Source organism: Dreissena polymorpha, chromosome 10, assembly GCF_020536995.1.
Source record: "Dreissena polymorpha isolate Duluth1 chromosome 10, UMN_Dpol_1.0, whole genome shotgun sequence".
Lineage (NCBI taxonomy): Eukaryota > Metazoa > Mollusca > Bivalvia > Myida > Dreissenidae > Dreissena > Dreissena polymorpha.
In genome coordinates this window covers 65,969,307-65,994,302 of record NC_068364.1, presented here as the reverse complement: position 1 = coordinate 65,994,302, position 24,996 = coordinate 65,969,307, and the positions used below count along the sequence as shown (strand labels likewise).

General features: G+C 35.9%; 2 protein-coding genes across 2 annotated transcripts in view; both read right to left on the bottom strand.

Annotated features, from left to right (window-relative positions):
* LOC127848620 (titin-like) overlaps positions 1–12,149 on the bottom strand; it is a 94,775-nt gene extending 82,626 nt beyond the window's left edge. Inside the window, exons 1-11 of the mRNA XM_052381182.1 lie at positions 11,952–12,149; positions 11,170–11,275; positions 5,926–6,084; positions 5,014–5,112; positions 4,419–4,655; positions 3,267–3,426; positions 2,282–2,457; positions 1,713–1,974; positions 1,211–1,409; positions 561–745; positions 56–199 (exon numbers count right to left, since the gene is read on the bottom strand). Coding sequence (XP_052237142.1) covers positions 56–199; positions 561–745; positions 1,211–1,409; positions 1,713–1,974; positions 2,282–2,457; positions 3,267–3,426; positions 4,419–4,655; positions 5,014–5,112; positions 5,926–6,070 — 1,607 coding nt within the window. The 5' untranslated portion in view covers positions 6,071–6,084; positions 11,170–11,275; positions 11,952–12,149. The remainder of the gene's footprint in view (positions 1–55; positions 200–560; positions 746–1,210; positions 1,410–1,712; positions 1,975–2,281; positions 2,458–3,266; positions 3,427–4,418; positions 4,656–5,013; positions 5,113–5,925; positions 6,085–11,169; positions 11,276–11,951) is intronic.
* LOC127849187 (muscle M-line assembly protein unc-89-like) lies at positions 11,162–23,577 on the bottom strand. The gene is made up of 6 exons (XM_052381907.1): positions 23,319–23,577; positions 18,309–18,560; positions 17,771–17,984; positions 17,067–17,133; positions 16,371–16,520; positions 11,162–11,275 (listed from the first exon to the last, which is right to left on the bottom strand). Exons 1-6 carry the CDS (start codon positions 23,575–23,577, stop codon positions 11,162–11,164), a joined length of 1,056 nt encoding a protein of 351 aa, XP_052237867.1.
* Between the last annotated feature and the right edge of the window lie 1,419 nt (positions 23,578–24,996).

Below are 24,996 nucleotides of genomic sequence, written 5' to 3'. Positions count from 1 at the left end.
GCGTACGTAACATGGTTACCCTAAAATTAATTTTTGCGACATTTACAACGCTCACCAGCAGATCTCCGGGTCGGGAATTCCCATCACGCGACACTCGAAAGTGGCTCGTGAACCCTCCTTGGCCTCCACGTCATGGAGACGCTTGGTAAACGTTGGCACGTAGCCAAAACGCGAGTCCGTCTCGTCCAGTCCCTTGATTCTGAAAGCAATTAAGCAGGATGAGTGAACGTTCTATGTGTGAGGATAAACCCAGTACGCGAGTTTTTTTAATGGTAACAATTTGAATTTATTTGAAAATTACTGCGTAGGTAGGATAGATAATTGACTTTGAAAAAGGTCAATAACTCTAAGAATCTTCTCCATTCAAAATCAAAAGACAGTAAGCGATAATTGTGCGTGTTCTTTCCCCCATTAAAACAAACAAAAGCAAAGTCAAGTGTCATTTCTTGTCTGTAAGTGACTTGATTGTGTTATCATGTTATAGACACTTTTATTTGCTCATTTTATTAACATATTGTTAAACTTGCAATGTGCAGACACAAAACGAAATGATTTCTCACCCCAGTTCATCTGCGTCCCGCGTAAAGACGCTCTCGCGCACGAGAAGGTTGGCGCTGCAGTACACTTCCCCCTCCTCGTTGCTAGCCTTGCACGTGATCTTGCCGGCGTCGTCAAAGCGCGCGTGCTTGATGGTCAGCGTGTACGCGTCGCCTTCACGACGGATCACGAACCGACGGTTGGACTCCTATGATGTAAAATAGAGAACAATGCAGAGTCATGCGAAAGCTGTCTTGGTTTAAAGATTTACATGTATATTCCAAATATTTACGAGATATTTATGTTCTGACATCGCGACCTACGATGGGATTGATATTGAGGTTTGTTTATGCACCGACATTATCAATTATGCAAAACATGTTTGAAAAATATTATGTATTTAATGCAGAAAGGATTTATATTCATCACATGTCTATTATACAGGAGGGGCTTATCAGGTTTCCATGCATATATGCTGATTTAATATTTTGGCAATCGAGGGACGAAGAACTGTTTAACTACTATTTTGAGAATGGTTTTCAAACAAACAATAATCCATGCGTCATAGTTCATATGCCGTAAACCTATACAGGTTTAAATCTTTAAACAAACTTAGTCTTATGAAACGAGGTGTTTGTCTGATCGAATGATGTTGTTTTTAACTCAAACTTACACTGATTTCCCTATGATCGAAAAGCCACGTGACATCAGGTGTGGGCTCGCCGACGATGACGCTGGTAAAAGTCACTTCCTCCCCCTCCTTGGCGGTCACGTGATCGAACTTGCGCAAGAACTTGGGCAACATTTTCCCGCGCAGTTTGTCCTCCACCACCGTCAATTTGGCGCTGCACGCCGCCTCGCCCAGTGGGTTCCTGCGGCAACCAAATTCACTTCACGCTAACGAGTGGTAAAATACCGGCGCTAGACCGCATGATTGTTTAATTTTGGACTTTGGAATTTAAAAACAGTGCTTTGTTGAAAATACCATGATAACGCTTTTGAAACAAACCCCTGTATTAAGGCTAGTGAAATAAGTTGCATACTACGATCAAAGTGTTGCAAAATCATTTCATGAAGTGTTTCCTCGAAATTACTGAACGAGGATGTTGGTATACATAAAACCTCTATAATCATTATTTAAATAACATATTTAGACAGTCTGATTAGGCACATACGTCAACTGACAAGTGAACGTTCCAGAATGTTCCAAACGAGGCTTCTTAATCTCCAATTTAAGGAGGCCATCTTGGCGTCTCGTTCGGATCTCGGCACCAGCGGCAATCTCGCTATCGTTATGCAGCCAAGCGACATCTGGCGCCGGGCGGCCGGTAACCAGGCACTGAAATTCCGTGGCGGTCCCTTCTGTCGTCTGCTGATCGTAAAACCGAGTCAGAAATTTCGGCGCGATATCCCCCTCGTCTTTGTCATCTGTTAGGCCTGAGCAGACGACACAATTTATAAAAAGATATATTAAATTCAATGTTCAATATGATCTGAACGTCACTTCTAAATATCCAGTGTGTTTTGTAATTTAACTGCTTTACACAAAAAGAGCATGCACATAATTGATTAATATGCTATGGTTGTGATTATTTTGATAAATGGGAATTTATCCATTATCGAAAGCTATGGAAGAGTAAAAATTCCGAAGCAAAGTCCGAGTACGTTTAAAAGAATAGGAATGAAGACTTTTTTAATGTGTTTTTTTAGAATTCATTTTAAATGATGACGGATGAAGACTCACTGATCACATTCAGGTACGCCTCCGTCATGGCCTCCCCGAACTTGTTGCGTGCCCAGCACGTGTAGCGGCCCGTATCTCCCAGTTTCACGTCCTGAATGAGGAGCGAGTAGATCTCGTTGTTAAAGTTAAGGAGCTTGAATCTGTCGCTGGTGTCAATCACTTTGCCGTCTCGCATCCTGATAAAGCAATATGTTTTCAATGCAAACAATTCTTTAACTGTATTTTTTTAATCTACAATTATTAAGTTTACTAGGCAAAATGGAAAACTAAAATAAGACACTTATTAGATAATCTGTATTTTTCATTATGCTATTATTTAGCTAACAAGTTATAATGTTAACGTTTTAAATCAGATGTTTATATAAGCATATATTTTATTTTTAAATTTATTCATTTAATTTCTTAAAGACTTCTTAAGAGCATTGAGAATATATTTACAAACAAAACAATGAGCATGTAACAAATCTAAAACGCGGGTATTTATGTATAGATAAATATAAATGCATTGTTCAAGAAACTTCAAAATTCAAATCACCAATGCTTTACCGTAAAAAGTGTTGATTAACAGGCATGAACTCTAATGATTATTGTGGCAAATGTTATGCCTAAACGAAAAGTCTAATGTCGGACGCTCAAGCCGCTAGACTAATTAAAAACAATACAGACGTGCCAAACGGTCTCGGGTAGACCACAATACGGCAGTCGAACATAGCAGCTACATATAACTGACATATTAAAGCTTACCAGACGATTTTCGGTCTTTCTATGTAAATAAAACACAACAACTTACCGGTAGGCCACCACGTGGCAGTCAAACATGGCAAAGGTCAGAATAATTAACATTTTAAAGCTTAGAAGACGATTTCCGGTCTTTCTAGGTTAATTGAAACCCTACAACTGACTAGACGATTTCCGTTCTGGTGTAGGCCACCACGCGGCAGTCAAACCAGACCACCGAAAGAGTAATAGACATATTAACGCTTACCAGACGATTTCCGGTCTGGGGTAGGCCACCACGCGGCAGTCGAACCTGGCGAGGCGGCCCTCCGCTACCTCGCAGCTGGACATCTGGAAGAAGTAGGCAGGCGTTGTGAAGTCCATGTCCATCGGACCGTCCGTGATCGGCATGGCGGGCAGTGAGGTGCCTTAACATAAACCGAACATCATAAGAATAGTTAGAAATGTAATATACATTATTTTCACAGTGGATATGGTGCCCGCCTAGCGACCGGGAAGTCATGGGTACCCGCGGAAGGGTTCTACAAATATACACAAAAGACACAAGGTACTGGTTCTACCCAAGAACTGGGTTAAAATGTGTTGCAAAAAGCCCTGGGATTTCGATGCATTAAAACAAAACACACAAAATAGTATTGTTTAAACAAAATACATTATTTTGTCTTAAGATGTATCGTACGATATTCATAGAACGGCAGGTCAGACAGTGTTGTGAATGAGGAAAGGCCGAACTGTATTACATGTATATGTATAAAAATCATATAAAATTCATTATGATTTCATTATGTGAAAGACACCAGTATTTCGATTATTGGTAGACCAAACTAAGTCATTACAGAGGCGAGAAGTCTACAAGGTCTCTTATGCAAATGATGATGAGCTCTCAGGGGTCTGCAAGCCATTTACGCACGTGAGTCGTTATAAATCAAATGTCACGGTAGTTGAAATATATGCAGGATGGATACGTTTTTTTGTTGTTGATAACTTTAGTCTTCTTACTTCTTGATTATTATGAGTAAAGGACCGATATTTACTAAGCACCTTTTGGGAACTTACACAACTGCATTGCATTCATGCAATTCCGTAGGCCTCTGGACATTGCATGCACATTTATTGTGGCATACATATTTTAAACCAAGTTAAAATTGCATAAAGGATATAAATTATATCAATTCGTAAGCAGACCCACTGGATCTCGCAGTGTACATTTGATCTGAAATAATCACTTAAGTTCAACTTAAGTTTAGATGCTCGTTGAAGGGCTTTAAGTTTTGATGAATTAGCTATCAATTGATTCTTTGTATTGGTAACTAGCAAAAACATTCAATTGCATAGTATATAAACTATAAATATCACGATGTTAAGCATTCAATGAAATCTGTCCCCCCCCCCCCCTTACCATCATTGAGAGTGAATTCCGCCGAACACATGATGGAGCCATTCACATTCATTGCACGTGCAGTGTACGTGCCCACGTCTTCGTCACGTGCGGACGGGAACACGAGGATATTCGTGCCCTCGTCGACGATAACTTTGCATCCGTCGCTAGCCTTAAGAGGCCGGTTGTTCTTCAACCAGAGCACCTTAGGCAAAGGGGAACCAGAAACTGTGCATTCCAGCTGCGCCATCTCCCCAGCTGTCAACACCGACATATCGAAACGTGTAAATAAAATATCATAACTATGAGCTATTGCATCTTCTAAGTATATAAGCAAGAACAGTGCTTTATTTTCAATTAAGACATGCATTCGTTACTACTATAAAGGGTTATATATCCTTATTTCAATTACCGCATTCCGAAGCATCTATTCATGACACAATTAATACAATGGGTAAGGAATTAAGTCCTTTCAATTCGTTCAAAATAATAAGATTGCAATTGGGAAAGTATTTCCTTCACTTTAGATGACCCAAACATTCGTATCGGCTGTTGATATTACTGCATTCGCCGATTCCGGAAAGACGGGTATAAACTCGTGCTAAAAGCCACTCACTGTTGGCACTGAAGCTCTTAAGTCGTTTCTTGAAGATGGGCCGAGTTGTGCCGTCATTGTATTCTGCCTTTAAGTCCACCGAGTCTGCAGATGTAAACTCTGCAATGTGACAAGTAAACATTCCGGTATATGATCTGCCGGACTTTTGTAGTTGATGATGATCATTATATAAGGTATACATGTATTGAAGTTTGCTATACTTTCTTCGTGGTATAAAACTGTGTTTCATGCTCTAGCAAATAATCTGAAATGCCATTTAGATAAATGTTACTTGATGAGTTGACGCAATAAAAAAGTCTTGTACTCCGATAAATGGTCTGATTGACTGGTGTTGTCAAACGTCTGTGAAACATCGAACAAATCCTTACCATGTCTTTGGTCTTTAAACGATGTGTAGATAAATAATAAAATGAGGCGCGTTGTGTGAAAAGGGGGTTTGATGCACTTTTCGCCTAAACTTGGTTTTTGCTATGAAGAGAATTTCTTGAAACGAACATCATCATACAAGCGGAAACATCATCATACAAGCGGAAAAAGTCGTCGCTGATTAGCGTGTGCAAACTGCACAGGATAATCTGGGACGATACTTTACGCACATGAATGGAACCCCTTTTTTACAAAGCACCGTCCAAATAAATTTATAATAATATTGATACTGAAAACAAGAGGGTATCGTGTAGGGGCTCAACACACAACAGCTGAACGGAAAAAATACCCGGTCAGAATGTGGAATAATTCATCAAATAAAAATCGAGTAATCTCTACGAAGTACGATAATAAACTTCGTGTATGCTAATATTTGTACTGTAAACGAGAAAATAACCAACTCCATTTAAAACAGTACCAAAAACATACCGCGATTCGAAATTGACGATTATTCATTTTGATATTGGATCTTAGAAACAAGCAAACCTTTCTTAGGAGACATGCTTTCACTAAATCGCAGTCTTTTCTGAATGTCATCGGTAGTGGAGTCTGACCCTGTTTCTTTCCGTTTCATCTTTGGGGTGCTCGTCATCTTTGGACTGGGGGACTTCATCTTGCGTCTTTCAGGCATGGTTGTACTGATATCTGCATAACAAGAAAGAAACGCGAACATTAAACAATGGCTGTTTGTAAAACATGCATGCCCCCCATATGGGCTGTCAGTTGTAGTGGCAGCCATTGTGTGAATACGTTTTTTGTCACTGTGACCTTGACCTTTGACCTAATGTAAGATATCATCCGGAAACCATTGTACTCTTTCGAGTCACTGTGACCTTGACCTTTGACCTAGTGACCTGAAAATCAATAGGGGTCATCTGCCAGTCATGATCAATGTACCTATGAAGTTTCATGATCCTAGGCGTAAGCATTCTTGAGTTATCATCCGGAAACCATTTTACTATTTCTAGTCACTGTGACCTTGACCTTTGACCTTGTGACCTAACAAGAGCTGTCAGAGGACAGCGCGCTCGACTATTCGAGTGCTTGACAGTACAACGTAAGCCATCATGGGGAAATTGTTCATATTCAATAATTTATTAGACGATCTTTCAAAAATAAAAAAAGGAAAAAAAAAAGTTTTTGGGGGGTAGGAGGGTAGGGGGGAGTGAGAGTGGGGTATAATGTGGGTTGTGGTAATTTATTATATGTTTTAAAAAAATAAATTTGGGGGGGGGGGTTTAGGGGGGAGTGAGAGGGGGGTATAATGTGGGGTGTGGTAATTAATTAGATGTTTTAAAAAAAAATTGGGGGGGGGGGTAGGGGGTGGGGGTGAGAGGGGGGCATGATGTGGGGTGTGGTAATTTATGAGATGATGTTTAAAAAAAATTGGGGTGAGGTTGGGGGGAAATATAGGTTGGGTGATGTTGGTAAACAAGTATGCAAAATATAAAAGCAATATGTCAAGGGACAATAAAAAAAATAACAAATGATCTCACACTGACAATAACAAATATCCTTTATTTATTAAACATGAAATTTAAACTTATTTTATTTGTTTCCCCTGTATATAAGAAAGATATAATAGTATATTACCTCCCCTGTCCTGCTTATATTTATATTAATCAACAAAATTAAACATTAACACAATATTTAATATACAAAATATACAAAACAATCTCATATTCTGATAATATTTTTACTGATCCACTTTATTTTACTCAGATGATGATGTTTCATTTGACTGATAATTATAGATGTAGGATTACAAACCAGTTGCTTCAGTTATATTGTTCAGAGTTCGCCCTGTTGGCCGCGTATGCGTTCTTAAGTTATCACCCAAAAACCATTTTAGTATATCGGGTCACCGTGACCTTGACCTTTGACCTAGTGACCTCAAAATCAATAGGGGTCATCTGCGAGTCATGATCAATGTACCTATGAAGTTTCATGACCGACCGACCGACCGACCGACAGACCGACCGACCGACAGAGCGACCGACCGACCGACAGACCGACCGACATGTGCAAAGCAATATACCCCCTCTTCTTCGAAGGGGGGGGGGGGCATAAAGAGATGAAACCCAAGCTAGTACTTGCCAACTGTATTTGATGTAATTAATTTTTTGCGTGATTGCCTTAAGTTATGCTTCGCGTTACGACGATGCTCGTGTTCATATTAGTTGAATTATTTAACAAAGTTCTGTGCAATAATAAAGCAAGCAAAGAGTACGCGTACATAAGTGCATGGAATACGGTGTAAGGCGAAGAAAGTAAAAAGGGAGGTTAAAAGAAAAATAGTAATCCACGCCTGTGCTCAAACCACTGACCCTTAAAGTAAAAGTCTTGGGCTCATACCACTTGACTATCCGTGCTGTTTATCCAAATGATGTATTTTTTACTATATGAAAGCAATCGTCATGCTGTAAACACACGAAACGATAACAACAGAACTTTCCAAATCATTGAATCGTTTCGCATTTGTAACGCTTTATAATTTTCAGTTTTTTTCAAAAGATGCATAAAATGGATATTGATATTTAAGAGCATGGTAAATGTTCGGCATTACAGTCTCCTTGTAAAAAAACACATAAATACACTGAAACTTTGAAAATCTGATTGTTTTTTTCAAGTTTGCTAATTTATCAAAACGTGAACAGGTCCCATACAGTATCGCCATTTTAACAGCGCGCGAAAATCAGATAAAATAACTTGTAGTACCTTAGAAAATTATATTTAATTGAAGGCCTTTCCTACTCACGGCTGTTGTGGTTTTATGCTGTTTGCACATTTTGCCATTTACGCATTGCCATTAAGTGGCAATAAACTGTTCTATATCAATAGTGATGTTATTATTGGTATTTACTGCCCTGCTCGACTTTTCTTTCATATAATTATAGAACACACAATTTATAAGAATTTTCGTTTTTTTAAGACTCAAGTCTAAGAATCGGTTGGTGAAGACAGGCCCCGGGTCATGTTTACTCATCGGTGTTTACTAGAACCCTGTTTGTTGTACGGTATCATTGCAACGCAATTGCATGTTTCATTCGACTTTGATACATCATAGGAAGCCTCATGTTCAACATCATATTCGAGGTATTTGAATGTCAGCCAATTTTTGGAGTAGGCAGACAAATCTGATATAAAATAATAAACATGCATCGGTGATGCTCAGAACACGAAGACAAAAGAAATCCTAACAGAAAATAGTCAGCATTCATTCTATGGTTAAGTAATAATATTTATAGACAGCTGACAGAAAAGCGCATGGCTAAAACTGAACGCATGGATGTACTGTTTTCTCTGAAACTGTTTTAACACTTTTACCCCATTTATACCTAACGTCTAGAAAAAAGGCCTTTGCAAACAGCGTACACCCAGACGAGACGCCGCATGATGCGGCGTCTCATCAGGGTCTGCGCTATTTGCTAAAAGGAATTTCTGTAAGAAATATTCTAAATATAGGAAAAAATATATACAAGACGTCCCTAATTTTGGAAATAAATTGATCCAATTTAGAAGGATGGGACAGTCCACTAAGCATAAATGGGTTAAATATGTTTATTCTCGACATAAAACCGCGCCGAGCGCTTGAGTATGTCTTATGCTAGTCTATGCAGATTGGTTACCCGTATCAAATCATATCCATTTCGTATGGGATGTATATGTTTTAATTTGCAACCAATACAATATTCCCATAAAGGTGAAAGTCTCACTCAATATACTACTTGGGTCATTGTCCTATTGACCTTTATAAGTACACGAGTAACAGTTCATTACGACGTCCTATGTACATTTGTCACAGTAGTTTTAGGACTAAGGTTTAAGTTGTAGTAAGCATGTAATACCGGTAGTCAAGATTGTGACGTCCATTCCAAGGTAGGTATTTTTCGCCGTTTAATACCCTTCATTATTAACATTAATTGTTAAAATGCCACTCACTTTCCAGCCAAATCATCAAAAAAGTTACTATTGTTTATTTTGTATTAATATTCGCTCTATATCTCAACTTAACCCGCTGCGAAATTTCTTAGCGGGATGACATCTCCAATAAAAAAATTGTGGGGAGAAAAGTCGAGATTTAAAAAGAATTTTAATACGAAATAATCTCTCGAGATATAAATAGAATTTTAATACGAAATTATCACTAATCACTTTTGTACTGATATGGCTGAAAAGTAAGCGTCATTTTTGAAATAAAAAAATGAAAATAAATAAAATAGTCTTTCTTATTTCATTTCACACGCTTGACCTCTGTAAGTTGCGCATAAACATCGCATAACTCATCCGTGCATACCAACTCTCAATATAAGGTCTATGTGCTTTGGATATAATTCATTACTACGGCATTTGGTTCATTCAAACGTCACGCATAATCGTGCTGTAAATGTAAATGTGATTTTTCAAGTTTCATTATCATATGTTCGTTTCGAGTTATTTCCGTTTTTGAAGACGGCAGGCGTACTGACGAACAGGCGGAGAAGTTGATAGATGAACAATGCACAAACCTACAGGCTAATATGTATACCCGATATCGTGATCTTATTGTTTGACCTATTAAAAAGAACCATATTTAGTTGTATTATGTTATAGTATTATTGGCCATGATATTGGTGAAAAAAAATGTAAACATCAACTTCATATTGCCGATTCTTAATATCCTAAATTTTATAAAAGTTTCGAACGGATGAACTAAGGGAAGACGGACGCACGGGCGGACAGACGGACGGGCGGATGGCTGATCGTTAGTATGGACAAACATACTGATGGACGAAGGGATATCAAATTGTAATAAATGATAAAAAACCGATAGGGCACTTACATACAAGGTTTTTTATTATAGACTACATGTTGGAATACGCATAACTACTTTATTAGCTATCGCATTATTCGGCTATCATTCCAGTTCCTATAGCGCACGTGTCAATGACTCATTGATTCTGTAGATCGTTAAAACAGATCGACGTTGAGATACTGATAAGCATCCTGGCTTGCAATCAAAACGTTGCTTCTCTAGGTGTGTTTTAACGTAACTGCAGTTTCAACATTCCAGCCTTTATATTTTGATATTTTGCGTCAAGTTATTGTGATGGTTTGATTTTTATTTGTTTAACACTGATTATTTTTGTATTCAGACATTTAATCAAAATTAACTGACCACGACGAAGACGTCGATAGTAGCTATAGGGTTGATGAAAAAGATTTTTGTGGGGATTTCTATAATTTTACAGTGGCTTTGTACATAGTATTATGGTATAACAGTGAATTCATTGTGTTTGACATGAACTTATCGCACAAATAAAATGATATTTTTACGTGTGGCAAGTTTTTTTTCCTCATTCAAATCTTCAAATTTCTTAATGCGACTGATGGGCTGATATTCTGCATGCCATTTGCTGAATGAATCAGTTAAAAAACGATTCATTATATAAAGATTTAAAGAATAATGAACAATACATACTAATAAAATATAAGAAACAAGTTGAAAAAAAGGTTTTAATAAAATAAACACAATTCACAGATCCAACAGACAATCGTCGCACACACAATAGAGAGAACTATAAAATCAACTATCGACACAACACTGTCCACATTTGTTAGTAATAATTCTATAACAAGAAAAATGGGACCTTTAAAAACAACAATAATACCAAATAATATCTAATAAAATGCCAATGAAACCATTGAATAAATTCACTAGGTAATCATTCTGTGTTTCTATTCACCGACCTTTATCCTCAGCGACCAGTGGTGTTTCTGATGTATCTAACGTCTCAGACGGTGTGTTGTTATTCTGCCTGCATTCCTCGCTGTTTGTATCACTGTTGCCCCAAGTCTGTAAACAAATGTAATTGGCAAGTAAGGATCCTTTGCTACATCGCTTTTACGTAATTCACCCACATCCACAAATACTTCGCTGGGGATGCAATGATAATGCATTTCACATATGGCAGAGACGAGACGTAAGTTTTTTCATATTTATCGCTCAAACAAGTAGTTATAAAAGTTATTGTTCATAATTGCTTTTAAACGTTAATATATTAATTTTCGTCGAAATAAGGTTAAATTAGTGTACCATTGTTACTTAGGATTGATAGCTGTGTGTACATTATAATAAACTGTGTCCCATGTGATACTATTATTTAAATCGCTGTTTCATTAATGAGCCGTGCTCTGTGAAAAGGGGGTTAAATGCATGTGCGTAAAGTGCCGTGCCAGATTAGCCTGTGCAGTGCGCACAGGCAAATCAGGGACGAAACTTTTCGCCTTAACTGGATTTTTATGCAAAGAAGAGACTTTCCGTAAACGAAAAATACCATTAAGCGGAAAGTGTTGTCCCTGATTAGCCTGTGCGGACTGCACAGGCTAATCTGGGACAACACTTTAGGCATATGCATTTAATCCCCTTTTTCACAGAGCACGGCTCATTTATATTGGTAGATAATAATATGATTATCATGATTTTATTATTAGCACCATTTTTTTACCATTTGTGTACCTTATAAATATACCTTTTAATGACGATCTAATCAATAATTCCAGTTAAAAACAAGAGCACAGCACGCTGCCTTAGAAAGTTTAATATGATTAAATACTTAATGAAATAAGAAAACATAAGTATAAATTAAAACTTATTATATATCCAACAATCCGCAAGAAAACATTAAAACAAGCAATATATTTTATCAACCAACGTTTCTGATGTTGCCGAAGTCTCTTCTGAAACGGTGTTCCTATGGCGACCGCGATTTCTCACATTTACCTGGAATATTTTACTGATAAGCCGCGTGGCTGAAAATACCTCGCTGTCAGATAACGATCATTTCAGGCGGGGTTGTGTATGAGGCATGCGAGGTAAATACAATATACAGTTTGTGCAAACAGAATTTATGGGCCCGTATATATAAAGATGCGTAAGATGGTTTCAAATTTTGTTTGAATTTCACTATGTGTTTATAACGGATGTTTTACTTTTTTACAAAGGTGTAACATAGTTTTTGAAGTAACAATTAATATTTCTTTAAGTTCGCGTTAATTCTTGGAACAGCACTGCTTTTCGTTAAAAGATACGAGCCGTGCTCTGTGAAAAGGGGGTTAAATGCATGTGCGTAAAGCGTCGTCCCAGATTAGCTTGTGCAGTCCGCACAGTTTAATCAGGGACGACACGTTCCGCCTAAACTGGAATTAAACATGCATATAACCCCATTTTCACAGAGCACGCCCCATATCAAAATGCGATCAAAACAATTGAGAATACAAAGATTTTATAACTTTTCATTATGCTTTAGTACGAACACAAGATTTCAACATACGTTTGAAACCCATTTGCAAAAATATTAAGCAACCCTGGAGCTTCTCTTTGACAATTAAGTCAATAAAACACCATATGTCTATTGTAATTACCATTACGCGCTATTCTCGGATGGGCCAATTATGTGTTTACATTCCATACACACAGTAAAGATTGTTACTCACGCAGTTCTGTATTCAAATAATAATAAAGAAAAAAAACATCAGAGAATAAAAACAACAACAGGACAATCATCATTAATAATGCAAACTACCATATCATCAAAACAGTATATATTGTATAATAATGTATTATCATGTTTTCTGTGTTTGCAATTTAAAATAAATAATTTATTTATTTCAATTTCCAAACACAGAAAATGATAATTTTCACAGATATCTATCAGCTGCGATACTTAACACGCGGATACCCGGATAGTTTAACATTATTTTCGTGTGGCATATGGCACATGTAGGCGGATTCGCATATTGCAACAGAATCATCAATAAAAACAATGTGCACGATGCAAAGAGTATCTGCTACAAACCCACGTTGAATAAATATGTTTGGGTTTTTGCACATGGTTGGTTCAAATGGAGGCGTTCACATATCACAACAGATGTTAGCGACATATCTGAAGAGCCTGGTTACGAATTAGTATACACGAATATTCACTATAAACAAAACAAAAATTTATATGCACACAAACCGTAACACGAATAGCACGAGATCACTTATTTATGGCAAGTGGTCGATTGACAAACCGTTTAACAAAGCACTTAAACGTTAGACGTAAAACAACAAAACACAACAAACAAAAGGTCGCTGTGGTGTTATGGATATGGTGTCCGCCTAGCGACCGGGAGGTCACGGGTTCGATCCCCGCTGTGGGAGCGTTCTTTCGATCTCCCATATAGACACCAAGTACTGGTTCTAGGCCCAGGATACGGACTCGAGAGCATTTCAAATAAGTAGGAATTACTTTCTATGCAATCGAGCTAAAATAAATAGGTTTAAACTAACAAACAAAAGCACTGCGCCACAGCCATTCTACAATTTCAAAAGTAACTTTAGTATCTACGGATGCCTTATTTGAACCGCTATTATATGTCGTATATTTTTTTAATCTTACAATTTTGGACATATTGCCCTAGTGTAGCCATTGAAAGAAAATTTGCTTTTAACGAATCAATTGCACATTCTCGGCCCTTTCCGTAAAACATCGGATAAGTATTATTGATAATCTGCGAGGGGTACCGAATGTTAACGAATGTAAACGCGTACGTGTTTTATTGGGCGGCGCACTGAAGAGCGGCGTTCTAAATGGACTGGTAAGAGTGTTTGTCACGATGTATGTTATCATTTTAGAACGTACTTATAACTCTATTTCGTTGGAATAAATTATTTAGTATAACTTTCAAAAACATTTCGTCTGGTATTAAATAAGTTGCTTTTTGGGCGCCACACTTGAGTATGATGGTCTACAGTATATATAATTTTATTTGTTTTGGAATGTTGCATTATGTGTAATTGGACGAAACGTCTTTTTTGTGTATTCACCGTAACATTGTTAGTCGAAATAATAGTACAAATTAATAATTGTGATTTTTATGATGAGGGTATGGTAGGGTAGGGTATGTGTTTCATTTGACGTAAAACTACAGAACTGCGCATTTGGCATACCAAATAATGGAAAAAGTTAATTGTTAATTGTCTTTATATAAATACAGAACCTACGATAATAAGATTGGAATATATGAAACGATGTGAGCTTGGATATCAGGATTCACATATGGATTACTTCGCTCGGGCGTATTCGCCTTATTGCTCGCAATAACACATATCATATTGCTTACAATAAGGAAACATCGACCGACTGGGCAAGGTGTATGTCAAATCCAATGTTATGTTCTTCTACATCAGATTTGACATTATACATCAGATTTGTCAGCTTGTTACACGTTTCACGTAAGTAACACCCAAAACACGGGTAACGCATCACTTGTGCATGTCTCGCAAAATAAATTGCCAACTGGCGCCTCTTTGGAGCTTTGTAACACTGGCTGTTTATTATAAATATCATCGTTTAGCTTACACCGTGAGAATGAATTTAATAAATAAAGGGAGCGTACTTTGTAATACTCTGATTTACACTGTAGACGCATTTATTTTTCCTAATATTATAAATCTATGGAAGCGAAACACTAAAACTACACAGACCACAATGACATAGAGGAATCATTAAGTGTAACAAGTAAAAGAACATATTAAAAGTAAACGGGTGCAGTCTTTCACATAAATAACGTATAATTCGAACATTTATGTATTTTAACGTAAATAACTACATAAATACATAAAATCAAAAATACATAAAAACAAAAATACACATAAATACATAAATACATAAATTCATAAATAATACATACTTTTTAAAACCGATACTTTTGTACATATTTTACAATTTTTGAATAGATGACCTGCACACATTAGAAGGATATTTAAAAAAAAAATCATCTGGGCTGGCTTGCTCAAACATTTCACCGGCCAGTGAAGTTAACAGTCCGTTTATAAAATAAAACGTCACAGACGTTTAATAAGAGGTCACGATACCATGCAGTTATTGTATGCATAATCAATCACAGTAATTGCAACGCATTGATGCGAGCGATGACATTTCTAACTTCAGAGGAAGAATATGTTAATTATCTAAATTGACACGCAAAATTTACTCACCAAATATCGGTGCGGTATATAAAGCACCTGAAAAATACAGACCAAATAAACAACCAGAGGCAGTTACTGAAGAATATTATAAAAATATATAAAACTCGCATACGATATATTGTTGCATCTGTGGAATCGATGTTTAATTTATTGCAGACAATCCTTTTTATTACAATAACGAATGTTTTTCCAGACGGAAGGTAATCGATGATTTAAGAAAAGTTATGTAATTAGCAAGGAAGATCGTAAAAAGATAAAATCGGCTGCATCAATTAGAGTCATGTTATGTTTTCAAGTTGTTATATAAGAAAGTAATGACGCTTCGAAGCGAACTTAGAAATGAAATTGACATAGAGACGCTTGCGATACAAAATCAAGCAATATTAGGATTGAACTAACAGAATTATTCAGTCTAGACATCACCTACATTGAAAATAACTATGGCTGACAGTGCAATGTAGCAGAAAAACTCTACAAAAACTAAACACACTGTGAACCTTCAGCCGCTCTAGCAGGAGAGACAACCATTGCTATACAATGTGGTCTTTATTTATGGCAAGGAACCGATTGCCAACGATACATAAAACAAATGCATTAAACAAGACACATGCCTACATAACTAACGTACACACATGAAAAAAAAGTTACATAACCTATCAGTAATATCTGAATATCTGAATAATAAAGTCGATTCAGGAAAAGTATTAATAATTAATTATGCACATTTATGTTAACAGTTGACTCAATATGCACAAAATATATATGTAAGTGTATATTTTGTTCATAGAAAGAAACGGGTGCCTTTAATGAGTAATCTAGTAGATGATGGCATACAAATAATTGCGGTAAATATGCACGTATAGCAGTGTGAAAAATGATCATAAGTTGCGAATGAACATGCAGTAATATTACTTGCCGTTTGTTCTAACGTCCTCGTTCTAACTAGCGCTGTTCTGCGTAGTGCATTTGCTGCCAGCAGATCCAGTTCATCGTCTGTGTCTACACTTGCATGATTTAGTTCATCTTCAAAAGACTCAGCGGCGTTGACTTTGACTAGATTAACACTCTGCAAAGGCATACGTGCTTCTTAATTGAAAAGTGAACTAGAATTGTTACAAGAGTGATGAATATATACACCGATCACAAAAGTATGTTATCCATGTAAACGTAATTGACTTTATTCTTTTATATTAAACACACATCCGTAATAATTCGTCTTTTTGTGAAGTCGTTAATGCAATGTTATCTGTAAACCATACTTTAAAGGCAAATTTGAAATTGGACATGAGTCGACGTTGGGTCGATTGCAACTAAAATCAAACTTGAATCGATTAAAATTAGCAGAAAACACGATTTCAAAATCCGGACCGATTTTATCATTTATCCCATGTAAACAATGATTTAGAACAACAAGAATTTAATTGGGGACTTCCCTCTTTTTTAGAATTAAGTGACACAGGTCGAACTTGACGCGTATTATATTTTGTTACACGTATGAATTGAAAATAAAATAAATAAAATAAATGAAATAAATCCAATAAAAAATGTCAAACGCGGCTAATAGCTCCAATTATTTGAAATAAATGTAGTTTTTATATTCGTATTAACTTACCGAACTTTCAGAAAATTTAATTTCTATCCGAGGTGCTGAGTTACATTCCTCTTCATTGACCGGAAAGCTGAAACAGTTGAAAATGTATTTGCAAATACAGATTTGGACACCGACTGAATACTTTCGATGACTGCCATGTGGTCTTGTAAAACATTGATTTCAAAATATTCTATTTAGCTCTTTTTTTTATTTATTTTCATGTTATGCTGATGGTATATTCATGTAATGCATGTCGTACTATTTATTTAGACACAAAGACTTGATCATAATAATCTGAAATGACTTAAGCTAGTCACATAAACCTGTAAAACGTTACATAGTTTTAAAACAGATGGTGGATTGTACTCTCTACTGTGAGGTTTATTGCAATTTTAGGTTTAATAGTACTACAAACCATAACTCACCTTTAATTACAGCTCTATAAAACAAAATGACTTCATAATTGTGTTTATGTGTGTATTAGTGTCCCACATATCTTTTCTTAACATTATTTAATTTTAAATTCAGATCCGTTTATATACTTCTGCTTTACAGTTTAAAAGTTGATTCACTCGCAATTCTTGGACATAAAACCGTCTTCAAATATAAGACTACATGTATAAATAAATTAGTAATGATCAATCTGAAGTGCTTAATGTAGAAAAAATATATCAAACATGACTTAAGATCCTTTGAACACGATTTCTTTTCGAAAAGATTATTACTTCTCTGTTTCGGTGGACACGATTCTCACGGACGTTTTCCCTGCAGCCTCGATAGTGACGTTTTCAACTTGGATCGTATAGTCTCCTTCGTCAACATCGCTGACAGATGCGATACGCAGGAAAACGATCTCATCAGCCTTGTGAACGGACATGCCAACTTTTTGTTGAATCCTCTCACCATTCTTGATCAAATGGACCTTGGAAATATGCACTCCTAAACCACACGAATAACACTGTAGACTTATGTTTGAAGTTAAAGATATGTTCGAGTTCATAAACGTTTTATTTTGATTAATTCTAAACATAAATTTTATAATTTTTCAATTAAACAACACTCGAAATGGATATTCACGTTGATTACTGGTAAACTTTTGCAATAAAGCCAATATTGATATTAATACATTTATTAAATATGCGTATATTGTTGGTTAAAGTATACATTTTATTCATGTATATAAGTAATACACAATTCAAACAAATCCATACCATGTTAGAACAACGTCTATTCAAGCGTTTGCATAAGCATAAACAGTTTTACCTCTTATTTGCCACGTGAGTTCCAACAAACTACCACGGTGTACCTCCACTAAAGACTCATGGAGGAGTTCAACTATAACATTTCCAGCTTCGTCAGTCACATCAATATGGTTAGTTTTCTTTTCAAGTTCTATACTTTGGTCATCAGAATGAGTGTCAGATTGTCTGGTTTCGTTTGGAGATGAGTTATTTTCAGCAAACGTTGTGTATGTAACAGTAGCGTTTGCCAACGGCAATCGTTTACTTTCTGTTCCTGAAACACGTCCCGTTACATACGGAGGTAGTTGTTGGGATCGATCTATTTGAAGGCTTTCTGAGCGTGTCCAACTCATGTCTTGTGTATTGTTTATGTAATCTCTCACAAAGTCAGTTACATTTACTAAATTAGAAATATCGATGGGAGTGTCCTCTAACATCACAAAATCCTTCGATATATCATTCAATTGCATTTCATCATTTCCCGCCAAATGTCTGTTTTGATTTACATTTGAATCGGTAAAATACGTTTCTTTCGCCATGATATGTGAATCATTTTGGATGCTAAGAATGCCGTCTGTAAGAACGATATGTTCGATTTGACAAGTATAACAATCCGACCATTGCACACTTTGCATTGGTTTATTTGGTTTTGACTGAATATTTTTAATTATTGTGTGCGCTTCGCTCACTATGTTATCCTCCTTAAAACTTAACGAATCATTTGAACAAGATTGACCACTCACATCAAACGTTTCTTCAGCTTCATATTTCTTTTGCTGCATTTTATCTGGATCGTCTTCGTGAGTCTGTTCTGCAATAGTTTGCATCAAACAGTTCATTTCTTCAATGGGTGAAGTTGTAATTTTCAAATCCACTTCGCTCTTCTTGTGATTAGTGTCTTCAAAATTGTGCATATTTTCAATCATATTAAACGAATTATGGCAGCGTCCAGATACAGAAGCGTAAACTGTTTCGGATCTTGACGCATACATGTCATTTTCCTGAATACTGAGGCTTGTCCTGTGGGTGTAAGATTCTTTCGAATCTAAGCCTGTACCAAGTGTGTCTTGTTTTACAGATATGGCAACATCTATATATGTTTCGCGTTCATCCAACTGTAAAAACGTGTCCTGGTTCGTATTACCTGATTTTATATCTGATTTTGTACCGGAATGTAAACCAATGTGATTGCCTTCTGTTTGTAATACTGGAACGGCTTGGCTTGTTTCTTTATAATTAATTTCTGTGTCAAGGATTGCATGCTCCCGGTCATCTGATTTTGCAATAAATTCTCGTTCGTCTTGTTTATCCGAACTAGTAACATGTATGTGCTGGATTTGTTCAAGCGAATGTGTAATGACTGCATTTTTGTTGAGTTCATCCAAATGGATTAAAATCTTGTTTTCGTTTTGTTCGTTTGGCTGTTTTACAACCTCGTCTTTGTCGTGAAAATCTAATGCTGCGTCATTTACAATATGGTCGTTTTCATCTGACTGTAAAACAACCGAGGTATGGTAATGCTCCTCTGATAATCTAGAAACTAAATTGTCTTCTCTTTCATCTGACCATGCTGTATATGTGCCATTGTCATCTTTCTTAGACTTGGTAACGACTAGGTCTTGTTCTTGTTCAAGCAATGGTCTACCAAGTATAAAGTCGTCTTGTTTGTCTTCCGAAATGGCTGAACCTGTTATTTGGTTGTGTGTACTCAACCGTGAAACACTTGTAATTGGTTCATTTGCTTTTTCATCAACTTCATGTTGGTCTTTGCCATCCAAGCTGGCAATTTCTAATACTTGATTGTTTTCAACCGAAATTATTATAACTTGGTCTTTGTATCGCTTATTAAGCAGAGAATTATGCGTTGCTTTATCTTGTTCAGTGGATCTGGAATACATTTTATGTTGGTCCTGTTCACCAGGCCATGTCGTTATTTCAACAAATAAGTCTTTGTAGTGCTCATCTGTTTGTGCGAGAATAAATTCTTGGCTTTGATTAACTGAGGAATCGTTGTGGTCTGTTGTAGTTGCACTTAAAACAAGCGTTCCTTGGTCAACAATATCTCGATTAATGAAAAGTTGGCCAAGAAACGTTGATGCTGTGGTTGCGCATTGTATATCTGGCTTTCTGATCAATTCGTTTGTGTCTTGTAAAACTGCATTTGTTTCAAAGCACTTCCCACCCAAATTTATATCATTTTCATAGATATCTTCAATTACTTTTATTAATGCTTTGTCAAGAGCTGATACGCGTTGTAGATCTTCAATGGAAACATCATTTTCTTGTAGTCCGTGACCAGGCCCATCGTTGTTTAGGTGTGTTTCGTTGTGTCGGTTATGTTTTGTGCTGAGTATTTCGTTACTAAATGAATCATTACCTGAATTTGATGTGTTTATGTCTTTTACATTCTTTATTTTATGAATTTCTTCATTTACTGAAAATGGTTTTGCTGTAAGTATCTCTGAGTTAAATGCATCTTGTAAATCTTCGACTTCGTGAAAAATTTGATTTTGTACATTTGGGTCATCATTACATCTGGAAATATCAATATCCATATGTTCGCTCACCTGATGTGTTGATGTTTCACAGTCAACGTTGGAATTCAAATTAATGAATTCATTATATATTTCAGCATGTTGTGGGTTTAAATAATTATCATCTGCATGCTTGTTTTCCGTAAAAAAGGATGTACTTAACTTATCAGGTGCACACACGATTTCAGTCGGAGGGTCTGGTCTACAAGCAGCATTTAATGTTGGCGATACTGTTCGAATACTGTTTGCTGCATTGAGATCTTTAACATTCTGAAACTCGGTGTCAACACTCATGTACGAAGTGTATGTGTCCTCTTGTGAACCTGTTTCCTTTCGAAGCCGAAGTTCTAAACCTGGTAATCCATATTTCTTCTCATTAGTGTCAGTATCTGAACTTGTATCAAATAAATACATCCCCGCTAAAATCCTTGAATTTGTGTCATCTTGGTTTTCTTTCTTCATTTTAATGGCTTGTAGTTCTGTCAATTTTTCTGTTTGAAAAGTGTGTTCATTTGGTTCTTTTGTTCTGGTATTTTGGAGATGGCTAATTGCTTCTGGTTGACAAAGTTTAGTTGTAATGTTATTGTTTATATGTTTTTGAGATTCAGTATCGATCTCATTTAGCAATGAGTCCCAAAAATCTAAATCCCTATTATTCTTACAAGAATCCTTATTATTCGTTGCAATATTTGCGAACGTAACTACTTTACTTTCAACAGAAATGTTTTCTATTTGTAAAGGTTCCTCTGCGTCCAAAACTAACAGTATGTCTTCGTCAAATCGACCAATTAAAGGTTCTAATGTTATTGCAGTCTCTTTGTTCTCACATTCCGTAAACGATTGCATAAAGTGCACCGAAGACACGCCATCGATAGCTGAAAATTCCTTTTCTGAAATAACACAATGAAATGACTGCAAGAATGCTTATACATAAACTAAATAAAATACAAAGTTGTTTTAACTCATTTAAAAGTTTTAACCATGTCTTTGTATACCGAGTAGCACACACATGGTTTGTACTTCAAGTGCATCTATTAACTTACAAATCGCTGAGCAGTTGTTAAACTTGGATCTAATATACGAGAACGTGAACAATAATTTGTGTTTCAATTAATTACATTCTAAAATTTTAAATACTAGTCATAAAAATGCATGCAATATTTGCTGTGTTTTCATGAACAGATAGGAATGTAAGATGCAATTGAACAAATCAAAACCTTCTTTAAATGCAGGAATTGCAATATTTAGTGCACACTTTGTTTTTACGATATTAATATTTAAATAGTTTTCCATTTACTTGAACCTATATTCGAAATAACGTATTTTGTGTTTTACTACTCTATAAATTTCCTCTAGAAATATGCAGTTTGGTGTGAAGGTTGCATAACAAAAAAGCCATTATATAGAAACGTGTTCTGTCTTAGGAATGGGTTTATTTGCCATGATTTATTACTTGACGTCTGAAGAGGCGTTAAAATGAAGTCATATTGACCAATTATATCTGTAAATGTATATCTAGGCATATTATAAATTGCTTTATTATTTAAGGTTACGTTTTACAAACTTAATAATGTAAACGTTTAAGAACATCGAAATGCCCTTCCATCGTTTACAAAGCATGTAATTTCTTAACGATCAATTCATAATTCTGTAATAAATACGCGCAAAATATATATGACTTATTTTCCTGTCAGTATTATATGTACTTATATTGTAAAAGAATAGCTGGGACAGATACCAGTTTTAAAATGGCGCAGCACTCATTGAGTTACAAAATTTAACATCTATTAGATTCATTAAGAATTGACAATTTAAAATTGTGGTTTTAACATAAAAATAATTATATAAATAAATTAAACTCACACATCAATAGCGCATCCGTATTTGCATTCCTATAATTGTTGGCAGAGTTTGAACAGAAACACTGGACTTAGTACCAAGATTCTTTTAAACGGAATAACTTATCTGACTATGACGAAAAACAGGTGTATTATAGTTCTCATTAATTGGAAGATAATAGCCTTATCTGACATGCGTATGGACTTAACATTCATAGGAAGGATCATTTTTGCTTTGAAACAATGCACGTTTACTGAGGTCTGTGTTGCCATTTGGCTATAAGAATTATATCTATTTTAGTATAATTTTTACTTTTAATAGCTTCTTCTATAATAAAGTTGACTTTGTGGCTATTAGAATTTGAAAAGTGTTTTAAGTCAATATTTTAATTAAATCGGATATTTGTTGCTATTTATATGTGGAATGTCGTATTAAACAGATTTATTTAAAGCTTTATTTTTTTTAAAATATTTGGCATCAATGGGATATTGCAGATTTATATATTATGTTTTTATTCTGGTTTTGAGATCGAACCCCTGATAAATAATATTTACGCGAATTTTCCAACTCGGATAGGATTGTGGCAAAACAGAAGATCTAGTTCAGGCTTCCTGCTATCTACGCATCATTCATACATTGAATAATAAAATATACAATACCTTCTACCCTAAGAAATGTTGCTGTTTCCGCCGACCCCATGATATTGATTGCGATGCACGAGTACGTTCCCGCGTCTTTCAAGCTGACCTTGTCGATTGAAAGGAGAACAAAACCATCCTCCCTGTACTCGGACCGGAAGCGTGGATTTGTGGATATGCAAACACCATCCTTCAGCCAATACACAGACGGACGGGGCATTCCCACCACTTGACATACTAGGCACTTCCGGTCCCCTTCTGCTATTGAGGTGATGTCCATCGGTTTCCTGCAAGTTAAGATGGAGTTGATTTGCTTAGAACTTGGAAACCAAGAGGATAATGTCCTCGAGTATGGAAAGGACGATATAAAGCTTACCCAATTTTAACTCTTAAAGAATGTCATTGACCATTTCAATTAGGTAAACACAGCTTTGATAATTAGTTCTTTATTGTATCTAATGTTTTGTATGCCAGGCTTTTGTCATCGCCTTTTGCAATTTGTCCGTAATGCGTCGTGCATTGTGCGTCGTGTGGGATCAACAATTGCCTCGTTAACAATCTTGTATCTTATAATATCCGCTTATAATTACTATGATTTCCCAACTAAAAATGTTTCTCGACCTTCATATTTCCTGAATTTGATATTGAGGATAATAACGCGTTTTCAAGAGGATTTACATTTGCTCTGGCACGCAAAAAGAGCTTCCATTAAAGTGATATTATGGGCATTTTTTACTGTTGAATTGAGCTGAAAAGAATTAACGGGTCTAAAGAGTAAGTTAAAATGTGGTTACTGACCAATTATCTGCAACTCATCTTGCTACCAGTTGTTTATAAAAATATATTTTATATTATATATTTTACGTGACCCATCCAGTCATGTAAGCCGAAATGATCCGTAAAACAACATGGTGTCTTTCTGTCGTATAAACGATTCTGCGCTGAAACTAAATTTAGGTTCACATTGTACATGCGTGATCAGTTGTCAAACGAAAGAACGGTTGATATTCAAATGCATTAGTTTTCTCTTTCCGGGAAATTGTTTTAGTATGTTGATGCTGCATTAACAAAATTAATATAAGTGTATATGAAATGAAAACACCAAAAATAAACAACGGTTGCGATAGACACCTATAAACTGTTAGATGCCCATTATATCACTTTAAGAATACCATGCCATTAAAAATATTTTCAAGAACTTCCAAAATAAAAATATGTTTTGCTTACAATAAAGATTATATGCTCATAGAATGTGTTGGATATTCCATGTCGTATCCATATTAGAAGCACCGAAGAGTTAAATGCAACATGACAGCAAACGTACAAGCCAATATCAAATAGTAAGCATGTATATAATGTTTTAATTAGTATTGACTGTGATAAGATACGACTAGATGTGATCGAAGATTGCACATGTTAACAACCAACATTTTACAGGTGTAGATCCACAAAATGCGCGTCGGCGGAACGGAACAGCGGTTCATGAGGATTCTTTTCCTTACAATTATGTCGATACGCCATGTAGCTTTCAGTGGCCGATATGTTAACTGTTTGTTATCATGCTGAAGCAAAGAAGACCAACAAAAATTCATGCCAAGCAAGTTATGAAAAACATCAAAACACCTGTTTTATTGACGGTTCCGTGGTGATGAAATATTCTCCAGACTTGGCATCTTCCGTAATATAAATATTGGGAATA